Source organism: Ambystoma mexicanum, chromosome 2q (genome assembly GCF_040938575.1).
Source record: "Ambystoma mexicanum isolate Mex_15411 chromosome 2q, UKY_AmexF1_1, whole genome shotgun sequence".
Taxonomy (NCBI): Eukaryota; Metazoa; Chordata; class Amphibia; order Caudata; family Ambystomatidae; genus Ambystoma; species Ambystoma mexicanum.
In genome coordinates this window covers 704,023,346-704,037,973 of record NC_090924.1, presented here as the reverse complement: position 1 = coordinate 704,037,973, position 14,628 = coordinate 704,023,346, and the positions used below count along the sequence as shown (strand labels likewise).

At 48.6% G+C, this 14,628-nt stretch overlaps 1 protein-coding gene across 7 annotated transcripts in view; it reads left to right on the top strand.

The window, feature by feature from the left end:
* The window catches only part of KMT2C (lysine methyltransferase 2C), a 2,745,351-nt gene that overhangs the window by 329,141 nt on the left and 2,401,582 nt on the right, over window positions 1-14,628 (top strand). For all 7 annotated transcript variants that reach the window (XM_069647923.1, XM_069647922.1, XM_069647921.1 and 4 more), the window contains exons 10-11: window positions 11,323-11,495; window positions 12,531-12,685. In XM_069647923.1, the coding sequence (XP_069504024.1) occupies window positions 11,323-11,495; window positions 12,531-12,685 (328 nt within the window). The remainder of the gene's footprint in view (window positions 1-11,322; window positions 11,496-12,530; window positions 12,686-14,628) is intronic.

Here is a 14,628-nt window from a genome sequence, read left to right as displayed (position 1 = left end):
ATATGCAATCCCGGCTTCTCAACATGCCCTTTGATGGTGTCCATCTTTTTGGCAGCAAGGCTGACGAGAGCCTTTAGAGGTTGCAGACCTCCAAAGCTGCAGTGAAGTCGTTGAGTGCTGCAGTACGTCAACCTCCGCCTTTTCGTCCTACGGGGATAGCGATGGAGGGGAAGTTCCTTTTGGTGGTACTCTTCCTTTGGTAGATCGGGGGTAGCTGCCAGTCAAAGGGGCAACCGTAGGAGTCCCAGAGGTGGAAAGCAAGGTACTCGAGGTGCCAAAGCCGCTCAGGCAGTTGCCTCTTTGCCCTCAGGCACTGCTGCAGCCGCGTCCGCTCAGTCATGAGGCCATGTCCCATGTTTCGCCGGTTGGGGGGCAGACTGGCGCAGCATCTTGGAGAATGGCGTGCCATTACTTCAGATGTGAGTTCTGGAGATCATAACCCATGGCTACTGTCTCCCCTTTCGGCAGAGGCCTCATGACAATCCACCGGGGAAGCTCTTTGAAGCGTCCGGCTCTGCTCTCTGCGCAGGAAATCCTATCCCTGCTGGAGAAAGGCACCATAGAACTGGTGCCTGTAGCGGAGAGGGACAAGGGATGGTATTCCGCTTATTTTTTTATCCTGAAAAAAGACGGGGATTGAGACCCATCATGGACTTGTGTGGGCTGAACAAGCTCCTCAGGAAGGACAAGTTCAAGATGGTAACTTTCTCAAGTTGCCGATTCATCCAAAGCACAGGAAGTACCTGAGGTTCACGGTTGGCGACTCGCATTTTCAGTTTCGGGTCCTGCTGTTTGGATTGACCTCCGCCCGAGGGTCTTCACCAAGCTGATGGTGGTGGTGGCAGCGTATCTCGGGAAAGGGGGAATTCGCTTCTACCCCTACTTGGACAATTGGTCGATCAGGGCGCGTTCGCCCGAGCAAGCCCTGGATCATCTGTCTGTCACCTGCCACTCCCTTTACAAGCTGGGCTTCTCCCTCAATTTAAAGAAGCCCCATTTGACACTTACCCAGCGGCTCCAGTATATATCGGAGCAGTGCTCAAAACATCCATGGGGCTGTTTGCGCTTCCCCAGGTGAGGGCTCATCTCATTCTGCAGATGGACAAGTTTCAACGTGCCCAGAGTCTTCCGGCGTTCGAGTTCTTGAGTTTGCTAGGCCTCATGCATTTTCCTGGTGCCAGAGGCCAGGCTGCGGATGAGATCCCTGCAGTGGGCTCTCAAGGTGCAGTGGTTGCAATTCCTAGGCAGGATGTCTGATCCCGTTCAGATTCCGCCCTCGGTCGCACAGGGTATTCTGTGGTGGGCCGTCGAAGGCAATGAAGGGTGCTCCATTTTGGCAAACGTGGCCAGAGGTAACAATTGTGAAGGACGCATCCCTCACAGGTTGAGGAGCTCATGCCAACGAGCTGACAGCCAGCGGCCATTGGTCTCCGTCGGAGTCTAGACTCCACATCAATCTGTTAGAGCTCCGGGCTGTCAGGTTAGCCCTGAAGGCTTTTCTGCCATCTGTGCAGGGGAAACATTTCCTGATTATGATGGACAATACAGTGGCCATGCACAACCTCAACAAAAAGGGGGGGGGCAGGGTCACTCCGTTGTGCAGGGAGGCAATGCAGCTCTGGTTCTGGGCCATTCAGAAGGACATTTCGATCTCGGCAGTTCATCTGGCTGGAGATGAAAACGTGGAGGCGGATGCTCTGAGCAGGCAGAGCACGGTCTCTCACGAGTGGGAGCTGGCTCAGGAAGTTCTGTTGGAGATCTTCGCCCTTTGGGGAACCCCGCAAGTGGATCTCTTCGCCACCAGTGTCAACCGGAAGTGCGAAAAATTCTGCTTGTGGGAATTTACTCCGAGGAGCCTTAGGGGACGTGTTCGTAGTGGAGTGGTCCTTCCCACTTCTGTACGCATTCCCTCCAGTCCCCGTCATTCCGCAGGGGTTACAGAGGTTACAGAGGTCCGGTTCTCGGATGATCCTCATTGCTCCGGCATGGGCCAGGAGAGTGTGGTACCCGGACCTTCTAGACATGTCAATCTGCCCTCCACGCCGTCTTCCCTACCGAGACGATCTGCTCTCGCGGGAGGGGAGTCAGGTTCTCCATCCAGAGGTCAAGTCCCTCAGCTTTCACACTTGGTATCTGAAAAGTTGAGGTATAAGGATTGGCACCTCCCCGACAACGTGATCGAGATGTCGCTTTCGGCCAGAAGGCCCGCAACGAAAACTCTGTGCCGTTGGAGAAAGTTCTGTGACTGGTGCAGGGTACAGAATGTGGATCCTTTCCAATGTTCCATTCCTTTGGTTTTGTCTTTTTTGCTATCTTTAGCCCACAAGGGCCTGCAAGTAGGTACCATTAAGGGTTACCTGGCTGCGCTGTCCATATTTAGGCGCTCGTCTGAGGAATGTTCTTTTTTTAAGATCTCTGTTTCTAAAAGGGCTAGCTAATGTGTTTCCACCTCGCCTTTCCAGGTGCCAGGATGGGATTTGAATTTGGTTTTAAAGTTCCTAATGGGAGCTCCGTTTGAGCCCTTACATTCTTGTCCGTTGCGACTGTTGTCCTTTAAAACTGTATTTTTAGTTGCGGTTACTTCCGCTGAGAGTTAGCGTTTGGCGGGAAAGGACCCTCCAGTAGGCTTATGGGCTCACTCTACTAGGGGTGTGTCTGCCTCCACTGCCCTACAGAAGTGTTCCGATTCACAATATTTGTGAAGCAGCCACATGGGCCTCTGCCCATACTTTTGTGAGACACTATTCCTTGGACTCCATCCATGGGCAGGATTTGGCCTTTGGTAAGGCAGTCCTGTAGACAGCGATTTGATTGGGCATTCTAAAATTTTAAATTTGTAAATTCTTTTCCCACCTCCATACGTTGGTACTGCTTTGCGAGTCTGTCATAGATGTGGAATACGTCGGATGACACAATCCCTTCGAAGAACAAGTTACTTATCTTACCTGGTAACGTTCTTTCGATGGGATGTTCTTCTGACGATGGGATGTTCTTCTGACGTTCATCTGCTAAAGAATATTTGTGAGATCTCTTGTTTTATTCTAATAACCTTTTTCCTTGACATACTCAAGTATTGCCCTAAATGCTACAGGGATTTATTAATGTCCACAGTGTCCTAAACATTGAAGTCACCTGAAGGTGTAGGAAGGGTCTGTGTGCCATCCCAAATGGGCGTTTGCAGATTTAAGGTCACTCAGAGTGTGTATTTTGGAGTGTATTTGTGTTAGAAAATATTGCCCCTTCTGAAGAAGGCTTACAAACTGACTTTTAAATAAATTAATAATTGTTTAATCAAGCAGCCTTGTGTGTGTCACTGCATCTGTGTAACTCCCCTACAGCTCACATTGACAGCTCTTGAGATAAGCCTGGCTGCTCAACACGCTACCAACCTGTGTAGTACAGACTTATACCAAAGGTTGGGTTCCTATTGCCAGGAGGTCAGGGTTGTTGTAGTGCACCCAAAGGTAACTGCATACAATCTTGCCTATCACTGATCGACCCAACGACCCCCACTTGAGGACCGAATCCCCAGATAATCATACCCACCTCTTCTAGAATTTTACCCCCACCTCCAATTAAATTGGTTTAATTCCTGATGCTTTTGATGTGAAAACCATAGCTTTAGTTTTTGAGGCATTTATTTCCAGCCCCAATTTACTGCATTCATCTGCTAGGGTGGACAGGCCAAGGCGCAGTCCCATTCGGTGATCAACAGTAGGACTGTGCCGTCCGCCAACAAGAAAACTGGGATGCGACACCCCGTCCCCAAACTTGGTGGGTCCGTGCTCACCGCCAACAGTCTCTCAATAATAGAGTTGATCTACAAACTGAATAATACCAGACACAACCCTGTCAGACCCCTCGGTCTACTCTGAAAAATTCTGTTTGCGCCTTCCTTCCCACAGTGGACAGTTGCTGTATTGTTAATGTTAAAAGATATGTGTATCGCGCTCTATGAGCACTGGAGTGGTCCCCTGGCTCTCTGGCGGCTCTGGAAAAAAAGGGAGGGGTGGACGGTGAGTTAGTGGGAATAAGCTGAAAAAGGGCAAGAGAGCAGTGATGTGCTGTTGGCAGCCTCGGCCCGGAGGAAGTCCGTTGGCTGGGCTTGGTGTATTTTACGGTCGTTAGCCGCCATGTGCTGTTGGGCGGGTCTATGTGTGGTTTGTTTTGTTACAGTGTAGTGACGTTTGTGCGGATTGTTGTGTTGTAGGCTTGTGGTTGTTTGGTTAGAGCATGAGGTGTATGCAGAGGAGCGAAATTGTTAGTGGGCTGGTTAAATTGGCCTCACTGTGAGCGAAGCGCTGCATTTCCATATTCTCTTCGTGGAGTGGGTGAGTATCTCTGCGTCTGTCCAAAAATGGGCTATCAGACCCTCACAGTCCCTTTCCCGCCTGGCATCCACTCACATTCATAATCTTGCCCAAGTTAGGCATCGGCTGCCTGCGCGGCACCTCTGTCAGCCAGGGTTATTCCCTCCATATGTGGCGGCTGCTCAGCATTCATCTTATTCAGTTGCTCATGCATGCTACTGCTTGCTACTGCTCCCAGCCCCTTCGGAACGTTGGCAAATGCCAACGCTTGTAGTTATGGCCTCGGGCGGCATATGCCTGCATTCATAACTCCCTTCGGTCAATGCCCCTGCCAGTATCCACAACTAGGTTCGAGTATGGCAGGTGCAGACATTCATACAACTCTATGCAGGTATGAACTACAGTAGAAATGATGGAGCGGGTGATGAGGTTCGCTGGAAGTTGGCTAGGGATGGTGATTTCTGTCCTTGCAGGTGTCAATTGTGGCTTATTTGACTTGGCGTCCTCTCTTGTTGTAGTAAGAGTTTATTTTTTTTGGCTCTAGATGTCAGTGTCCTAGATTTGTCATCCTTTTCGTTTTCCAGTCGGTAGTTTAGCTTTTTCAGTTTGAATCTGTGATGTTGAAGAGCCAGGTTTTTTGTAATTTTCTGAATCGTAGGTGGTCTTCGGTGTTTGATTTCTTTTGGGATGTTGTTCCAGGTTTTTGCAGGTAAGTGGGAGGAGGAGGAGGAGGAGTCCCCAAGTTGTTTCTTAAGGTATGGTTCTTTTGGATATAATCATTTCTGTCTTTCCTGGGTTGAAGGTGTTGGCGTTCATCTAGTTTGACTTCTTTTAGACACTTGATTAGGGTTGAGTGATCGGTTTGGGTGTATGATTTTGTATGTATTAGTGCCATCTGCGTAGTTGTAGCATGTAATCTTTGTATTTTTTGAAGATTCTGATTACTGGAGTTGGGTAGATTTTGAAGTACTGTGGTGATAGTGAGGACCCTGTCGTGGGGTGAATTTGAAGGGTTTTATCCATACGGTTTCTGTTCTGTTAGTAATGATTTAATCCAGAGTAGTGCCACGTAGTTATGCCTATGTCTTCTAGTCTTTTGGTTAGGGTGTCATGGCTAACTGTCGGAGGCTGCGGAGAGGTCGAGCAGAATCGGGGCTGAGGTTGTGTCGGAGTCCGCGTTTGTTTTTAGGTCGTCCCAGATGATACTAGTGCTGTTTCGGTTCCTTTTGCGGGTCTGAAACAGACTTTTGCCTGGTCTAGTAGGTGGTGTTTTTCTACGTGTTCTTGTGTTAATTTATATATGTAGGTTTCCAGGAGTTTTGTTGGGTAGGGAATGTTTGAGATCGACCTGTAGTTGGAGAGGTCTTCTACGTCGCCACTTGTGTTTTTTTTAAAAATTGGTTTCATATATGCTGATTTTAAGGTTCTTGGTACGGTTCCTGTTGCTAGTGAGAGATTTAAGAGGTTTCTGTAGTATTCTGATGGTGTTCCTTGTGCGAGGATTGATTTGTAAGATTGATCTTGTCATACAAGAGCTGAAGTACTCACAAAAGTTCTCTGGGGGTATCTTTGACATACAAAGCTGCCCATAGGGTACCTCGGACGCTGTGAAACGCTGCCCCGAGATCCACAAATTAGTGTTTGCTATTCTCCGTTTTATTTGGACCACAAAGTAGAACCGAAAGCTCCGATCTACCATGCTTTTTCCTGCCTGGAATCCGGCCTGAAGATGACTCAATTGCTTGATGTCATCCACCCATACCACTAGATGCTGCAGCAGGATCCTGGCGAATAATGGCTTTATCCAGCATGGGGTCTGGCATGGATTCACATGCTCATGAATATTCCCCGTCAGGCTGGGAATCCTCGTTAAATAAAAAATCAGTTTCACTTCTGAACTTTCTCCTAACAAACAATCACTGGTCTCTGGGTCATACTGCCCCCAGCCAATGACTGCCCTCAACCTAAGCCCCTTCTCTGGCTGCCATCTTCAGATTTTTACCGCATGTTAGTGGTGGGAGTCCTTGTGATTAGCTCTCATGCTTTATACTGCGTTTTGCAATTTTTCCAGAGTTTACTGTTTTTTTCGGTCAATCGCGCCTCAAGCTCCAGTGATCAATCATCCGATTTAACGGAGACCCGTTTTCGGATTCTCCAGTGCCCCTCAAGGGCGAAATTTCGATAGTTAAGCGTCCAGAAGATTGTTCGAGGCCTACTCCGCATGGCAGAGAAGGAAGACTCGACGCTTCTGTTCAGGGTTTGCCCAGGATGCGGCCTATGGAACATTTACTTGGACGATGGCCATTCCCTGTGCCTCTATTGCCTGCATTCGGACCAAACGCATGTGGAAGATGTGCGTTTTGCAAGAAGATGGTCCCCCGTGCCATGTAGGATCGGCGCAGGAGTCTCACTGAGCGGCTCCAGGCCAAGGCCCATGCTATGGGTGAGTCCCGGCAGCATGCCTCCCCCAGCCCCAAGAAGAAATATGAACGGTCTTTTAAGACCTTTGAAGGCTCTTCGGCAACAGGGGCCCAACATAAGGCCAAGCACCACGAGTCCGCGTTCACCTGGAGCGCCGTTGCGACGGGCTCCCCAGCGGCTAGGTCGAGTACAGTGTCTCCAGCACCTTCAGCCACAAGCCAACGCTCCAGTTCGGCGAGGATGTCGGAACACCCGGGTAAGCTTCTGGAGAAGCCCCGGACGCATCAGATCGAGAAAGCCAAGCGAAAGGCCTCAAGCTCGACCAAGGTCGTGAAGGCCCAGATTCACCCGGCAAAGCCTTCCATTGAAGGAGTGGTGGCGTCCCTAGTGAAGGCCGCGTATGTGGATTAGCAGGGTGTGACCCCCAAGGCGAGAGTTTCTCTGCCTGCCAGGAGGGAATAGTCTTTTCAGCCCATAGAGAAGACACCGGAGAAGGCGATGCCCATCATCTCCACGAAACAGTCTCCCCTGGTCGTAGAGAACGGGGTGGGTCAGGCCAAGACCTATGGGAGGGACCCCGACGAGGGAGACGTTGAGAGTGACGACGAGACCGACGAGTAAGAGCAGGTCATCGGAGGATTTGAAGGACCCTACACTGCTGCCACAGTCTATCCCGCTTCAGTCACCTCAGCAACCCCCAGCGGACATTTTAGTGGACATTCTCTAGGAACTGCACACCTTGTGCTCTGAGAACCGACGAGGATGCCCCTTCCGCCGGCGGGATACACCGCGGCACTGGGGCCATCAGGCGAACCCCCCGGTCAAGAAGAGAGTTCACCCTCCATCACCTTGTCACCCTTCCCCTCTCTCCTCCGTCGAGGGATGAGACGGACCGGAGACGACGACTGGCACGGACGATGATGGCGGGTTAGGAGACAACCTGTCTCCGCCGCCCAGGACCCCACCGCCTGACCAGATCGGCTCGTTCCACGCCATGATCACCGGGGCCTCGGAACTGTTTCAACTAGTCACCGAGGAGAAGAAAGCTTTCCTGTACCAACGCCGCGAGGCTAAGCGGAAGACCGTGCTTTCAATTCCGTTCTTGGACGACATTTGGGACGAGGGACTCTCCCTGATGAAGAATCCATCCTCGGCCCCGGCGAAGAGGGATCCGATACGAGAAAAAGTACAGGGTGCCGGACTCTGCACCCAAGTGTTTGAGATCGCAGCCTTCCACAGATTCGGTTTTCTAGGCGGCGGCGAGGAAGAAATATTCTGGCTCTTCCGCATCAACAACCTCCTCAACCCTGGACCTTAAGGGGAAAAAGTTGGACGCCATGGGACGGGTCATCACATCTGCAGCGACGACCATCAAGGTGGCCAACGCCTTCGCGGTGCACTATGACAGGGAGACCTGGTTTAAAATCACTCCCCTCCTGGACTTCCTTCCCGATGAAAAGAGAGCGGAAGTGTTAGAGATCCTGCAGGAGGGTGAGGTGGCATTGGACCATGACATTACAGTGGCCACGGACATTGCCGACAAGGGATTCCGCCAAATGGGCAACAGTGTTTGCCTTCTTTGAGAAGGGTGGTTAAGGGCCACTAATTTCTGCCAGGAGGTGCAGTCGAGGGTGTTGGACATGCCCTTCGATGGGGACAATTAGTTTGGTAAGACCATGGACGAGTCCCTTCAGGCCAACAAGGCGGACACCGAGACTGCTTGTGCCTTGGGCATGCTCAACAGCGACGGCCGAGCTTCAACGGCAAATCCCAAGGTTCCTGCAAAGGCTTTGGCGGAGGCTCTTCGTCCTACCGTCAACCGTCCCGCTCTTTGGCCCAGGAGACCTACAGGGGCTGCAGCAAGTCTGGAGGAGGTCGCCGTCGTCGCCAAGGTCCCCAAGGTCGCATCTCCACGGCAAAGCAAGATGGAACCGGCCGTGCTGTCCGGCCCCCACCTGTGCACCCCAGTAGGAGGCCGGCTGGCAAACTTTGTCAGCGTGTGGAAGACTATCTCCACCGACCGTTGGGTGCTGGATGCTCTGGCCCACGGACACACCCTGGGATTCCAACGAAAGTGTCCTTGCATACCACCAGTGGTCAGGCAGGAAAACCACATCCCTCGGCTTCTGCTGGAGGTGTGGGCCATGCTGAAGAAGGGCACAAGAGCTCATTCCAAAGAGGCTCCGGGGCTCCAGAGTGTACTCTCGGTACTTCCTCATCAAAAAGAAGACTGGCGGTTTGAAGCCCGTCCTAGTTCTCCGTCTGAACAAGAACATCAAATCCCAGAAGTTTCGGATCGCAAGGGCGAGGTCCATCAAGTCCCTTCTCGGCATGTCATGCATATACCCAATTCGGCTGTGTTTCTCGACGCCTGTTGGATTCAGGTACCAGGAAGCTTCGAGGACAAGATCACGCTCGACTAAGAGTTTCCATCATGCGATCCGGTGGTGTGGAGTCAGCGCGCATCTGTCGACAGGTGCAGACTTCCAGACCCCACCTCATCAGGAGACTGTCACGACAGACACCTACCTCCCTGGAAGGATGGGGTGCTCACACCGGAAGTCTCCACACAAGAGGACTGTGGCTACCGGAGGAGAAGTCGTTGCATATCAACTTACTGGAGCTGCAGACGCACCCCTCCTTTCATGGCCAAGGTGCTGTCGGACTTCCATGTAAATAAGCCCTTGGTGTTACCTGTGTGTTTTCCGACGCCTTTGTCGCCGGCTGAAAGGACTTTGCACTCGCTGGATGTGGCTAGTGCGCTGAAGTTCTATGTGGACCGCACTAAGTGTTTCCGGAACACGTCGCAACGTTTTGTGAACTTTGGCCCTGTGAACCATGGGAAGGCCCTCTCCAAGGCCTCCATTACCAGGTGTCTCTCCGGCTGCATCACCCATTGTCACCGGTTGGCAAACCGACTGTTGCCTGGCCGTCTGAGAGCCCATTCGACCAGAGTGATCGCTGCAACTACGGCGTTCCGGTTTGGTGTGCCCGTGCTGGACATCTGTAGGGCTGCTACGTAGAGTTCAACTCACACCTTCATGAATTTCTACTGCGTCGACAGGGAGGAGTCCAGAGTCGGCCAAGCAGTGCTGCGCAACCTATTCGCTTGAAGGTGATTCTGGTGAGGAGTTGAGATGCTTAATGTTCAGATGCATAATGTTGAGCCTTGCCACCTCCCATGGTTGTGCATTTATGTACTGCTATGTATTCTTTATTCATGAGCATGTGAATCCATGCCAGACCTCATGCTTGAGAAGGAACAAGTTACTTACCTGTAACTGTTCTACAGCATGGGTCTGGCATGGAATCACATGCAAACCCTCCCTCCTACCCCTCTGTGGCTCTTCTTGGTCCTACTGCCACTGTATGTGCTACCAAATCTGAAGATGGCTGCCAGAGGAGGGGCTTAGGTAGAGGGCAGTCATTGGTTGGGGGCAGTATGACCCAGAGACCAGTGATTGGTTGTTAGGAGAATGATAGTTCAGAAGTGAAACTGAAACAGATTTTTTCTTTACCAAGGATTCCCAGCCTGACGATGGGGAATATTCATGAGCATGTGAATCCATGCCAGACCCATGCTGGAAAACAGTTGCATGTAAGTAACTTGTTCCTTCCTGCGGCATCCAGTAAGGATTTGGGTGTATAATTTTCCGGTTCTGCCCGGTCACCCTTTTTATATATGGGGACCATTACCGCTAATGTCTAGGTATTAGGCACCCAGTCACTCTGCATTAGTGTTAAATACCATGGTTAATAGGGGGGACCAAATTGCAAGCTCACTTTTATAGAGGTCCTCCAGCACCCCTTTGGGAGCCATTGCTTTACTTGCCTTCTGAACTCTTATAGCCCTCAACTTCTGCCAGTGTAAATGTTAGGTTGCCAAGTCCACCATGCTCGGGTCCAGTGCCCCATCCAATATGGGGCTCATACATGCACCCTCCCCCTCAGATTGAAATGAGTACACACCTGCAAAGTGGGCATAACATCTGGTCGGGCTTATACTTTCGGGCTTGGTTTCATCACCCTTTATATCCATAATAAGATGTCAAACCATCTTGGTCTGCACTCTGCGCACATTCGGTCAGAGTAGCCCACCTACCATGTAGGTATTAAGATTTTTTACTGGCTATAATCTCCTTCTATACCCTCTGCAATTGCTATACATGAGCTCGATCTACCTGGCCAGCGCCGTTCAGGCATGTGAACATGGCCCACTTTGCTTCTCTGCACACCTTGTTGAACCACAAGTTAGATTTTTTTCCCTCCTGTCTTAGTCACCTCACTGGCACTGTCCGGGATTCTCCTAGCGACTCAAAGTTGGATAACTCACATGTTTACTTTCAAGAGAGGTACTTGCCTCACAAATGCACTTGAGAAGTGAGTTCAGGGTGACCACCAATGAGGGTGTGAGAGATTTTGGTGTCAGTAAATTACTGTGTATTAATAATTGGATTTTTTTTAACCCAAAAATGATTCCATACGTTTATGCCAGTGTATTGTTGGCTTTTAATGTTTTGTGTGTTTTCCATGACGAGTCATTGTAGATTTTTTTTTTAACGAAACATGATTATTTTGTCTTTTGTTTTAGAACTGCCGAATTTGTTCAGTATGCTGCATCCGAACCAGCTGCCAGTGGCACCACAACTGTTTAGTTTGTGATAGCTGTTACCAGCTACATGAAAATTTGCCTTGTCCTTTCTGTGAAAAACCATACCATCCAGACTTGCAGAAAAATATGTTACATTGTCAAATGTGCAAAAGGTAAACCTTTTCAGATAACTGTATTTAATTGGTCATTCAATTTTAGTGATTGCGGTTGTACGAACTACTGAGAGCAATGCATATACTATTTCATGGCAAATATGCTGCCCTCTCAGCAGTGCCAACTGGTACCACATTAACATCATGTGTGACATTCTCTGTGTATTCGGGAATGAGTTTAATGCAATATTAGGACACATCCAGAAGGCATTTAAAGCCTATTGTGTCATATATTGAATGGAAAAAAGTTACAATTTGCTGTTCACATGGAAGTTGAGATTACTGCATGATGCCCGATGACAAAGAGCTGGTTTTAGCTCACTCCAACTCAAGTCTTTATTTCGATTCCTGCATAGGTATTGGTATTTATCAATGCACAATTGCTTTGATGTGCAGTGTTATGGTAAGCATAGTGAACAATTGTCTGTATAACCCCCACAGGCCATAAGCAAAGTATCACAATCATTAGCACCCAGATCTGGAGGGGCAGCCGGCCTTGTTGGTTGGAACTCAGGCTATACCTTCCTGTGCAAACCCAAGTGCCATGCAGCCTGTTGGCTGCTCGGTTTTCCCCTGCCTGCTACATGAAAACGGCAAAACTTACTTGCATATGCCTCTGCTCATCCACCATAGCCTTTTGCTGATCATCGAACTGAACTGTGGGTTAATCACACAGCACCCATTTCCAATGCCAACAGCAGCCATTTTATTTGTTATTTTTGAGTGGGCAAAGAAGTGTCACACAGCAACTTTTTTTTGCTAACGTTTTCCTGGTGATGCTAGGGTTAATGCTTTCAGTGGTAGGCCTTTTTAAGGCTCATTTCGCTCAGCACTAGTAACTTTCAGCAGGGCGCTACTACCTAGCACGGCCTGCCACTGAAGGCATTTGTGCCTAAATACTATTTAGATTGTACTATGATGCATTTAATTGATTCTGGCATTTCTTGGTTAATTCTGAATGTCAATGTTCCAAGTGACATTTCTTTTAGTTTTTTTTTCTTGAACACTGAGGTAAAATCTGTGTAATCCCTTTAGGTGGATTCATATTGAATGCATCAAATGCACAGAAAGCGAAACAGATTCTCCTAATAACGAAGACTATATCTGCACTGTTTGTAAACGACACGATGTGATACGGGAGGAGACCTGTCCAGAGAGAATTTCTGATATGGTACCAGAGTCTGATTCAGGTATTACATTTTTAAATGAATGCATTAAAATGTGCCATCCATGTTAAAATGCAGTGGATAAATTCATTTTTTGTATCCCAGCATCCACAGCAGAGTGCACACTTCCCTGGAATCATATGTGCTAGACCCTCCTGTAGGTTCTCTGAAATTTTTGTAAATTGGCCATCAGCCGGTTTGTTGTCTTGATTTTAGATTGAACAGTTACGGGTGATGGATTAAGAGTGTATAGTGTGCCTATCACGGAGGAGGAATGGGACCAGATCTGGAAAAGGGCCCAGAAAGCATCCAAATGCACCACAATCAAAGACATCATATAAACTACTCACAAGATGGTACCTAACCCCACACAGGTTAAACAAAATGAATCCAGCCTACCCTCCTAGCTGTTGGGAGACAATGCGGCAACCGAGGGGATCTTTACCACATGTGGTGGACCTGCCCCAAGGCTGAAATATATTGGAAAGAGATACTGGGGCACATAAGAGAGATCACGGGGAAACTACTCCCACATGACCCAAAGGTAATACTCCTGGGGACCGCAGTCGAAGGCGTCTATGCAGAGACAGGCAACAACGCTACCCTGATTACTGAACTACTAAACGCGGCAAGAATAACCCTGGCCCAGGGATGGAAGAATCCCGAAGGCCCAATTGTCGCGTGTTGGTATTTCTAGATATGGCACATTCTGGCGATGGAGAAAGTAGGGGCCCTAAAGGATAACAAATATCTGAAATTCAGGGTAGTGTGGGACTCATTCATAGACTATGTCACAGACAGGGAAGCTCCTTTCATAGACCCAACCTGCTGAGATCAATCTTGAACTAAGGCCCTTGACAAGGAGGAAACACGAGGGGGCCCATACCTCCAGTCAACACAGGCAGTCAAGGCCAGGACTGTAACAAAACTGCCTAACGGTGGACGGATGCGAAACCATCCCAGCTTTGTTGTTGTTGAGTTTGTTTCTCATCTGGGGGGGGGAGGGGTGAAAGGGGAAATATACCGAAGTTCGAAGGAAAAGGGAGCAGGGGAGTTATAAATGTTAAAACTCATGGACGTACTACAAATTTAAAAACTGACTGGGGGGGAAAGAGGGATGAGAACAATACTGAGGTTTAAGTATACTGTTCCTTACCTGAATGTTTGTAAGTAAGACTCCATGAGAAGAAAATAAAGTTGGTACATTTTTTTTTAAAAAGAGTGTATAGTGTGCAAGATGTCAATAGTAATGTTAGTCCATGTGAAAAGGTGGGAAACCCAACAGCCCTAATGGTTAACTGACCAAAAGGCTTTTTGCAAAGCAGGTTGTGACCATCACAGGAACGGGTCTATCTTTTAATTTTTTCTGAAATGTATCAAATACTTACTGTCAAGACAGTTTGTGTGGTCCTCTGGTACTACAACCACTACCCCTAGTGGGAGGCTAACCAGCTTTCCCAGAATGGGAAGCCAAACACCTTTTAAGGTAGGGAACGCAAACGGAGCAACAAGGTATTACTTGGGCTAGTAGGCTACTAAAGGTACAATTAGTCACAATCCTATCCCTAGAAAATAAACCACACTGATATACGGAAAAATGTGTACTTTGTCGCACATATAAATCTATCAGGTTATGCAAGTACTTAGGAGTGTTACAGAATATACAAAAGTGTTCCTAGTATGTTATACAAACAGTGTCTATAAAGAACATTCTGAACCTCCGCTGTCTATACTGTTAAGGATTTCAATCAGGCGCATACCGAGGTCTCGCATAGCATGTAGTGCGCAATTAAGTACTTATTTATTTGTGTCTAAGTTCAATATTCTAAATGATCTACCACTCATATCACACCCGTCTCAAAATACCCCCAGGTCACAGTGGACCTGGAATCAGGCTAGTTTGTAAAGGTAAATATTTATTTAGTTAATATTCAAATCACACATACATTTTAATGTATATATAGATT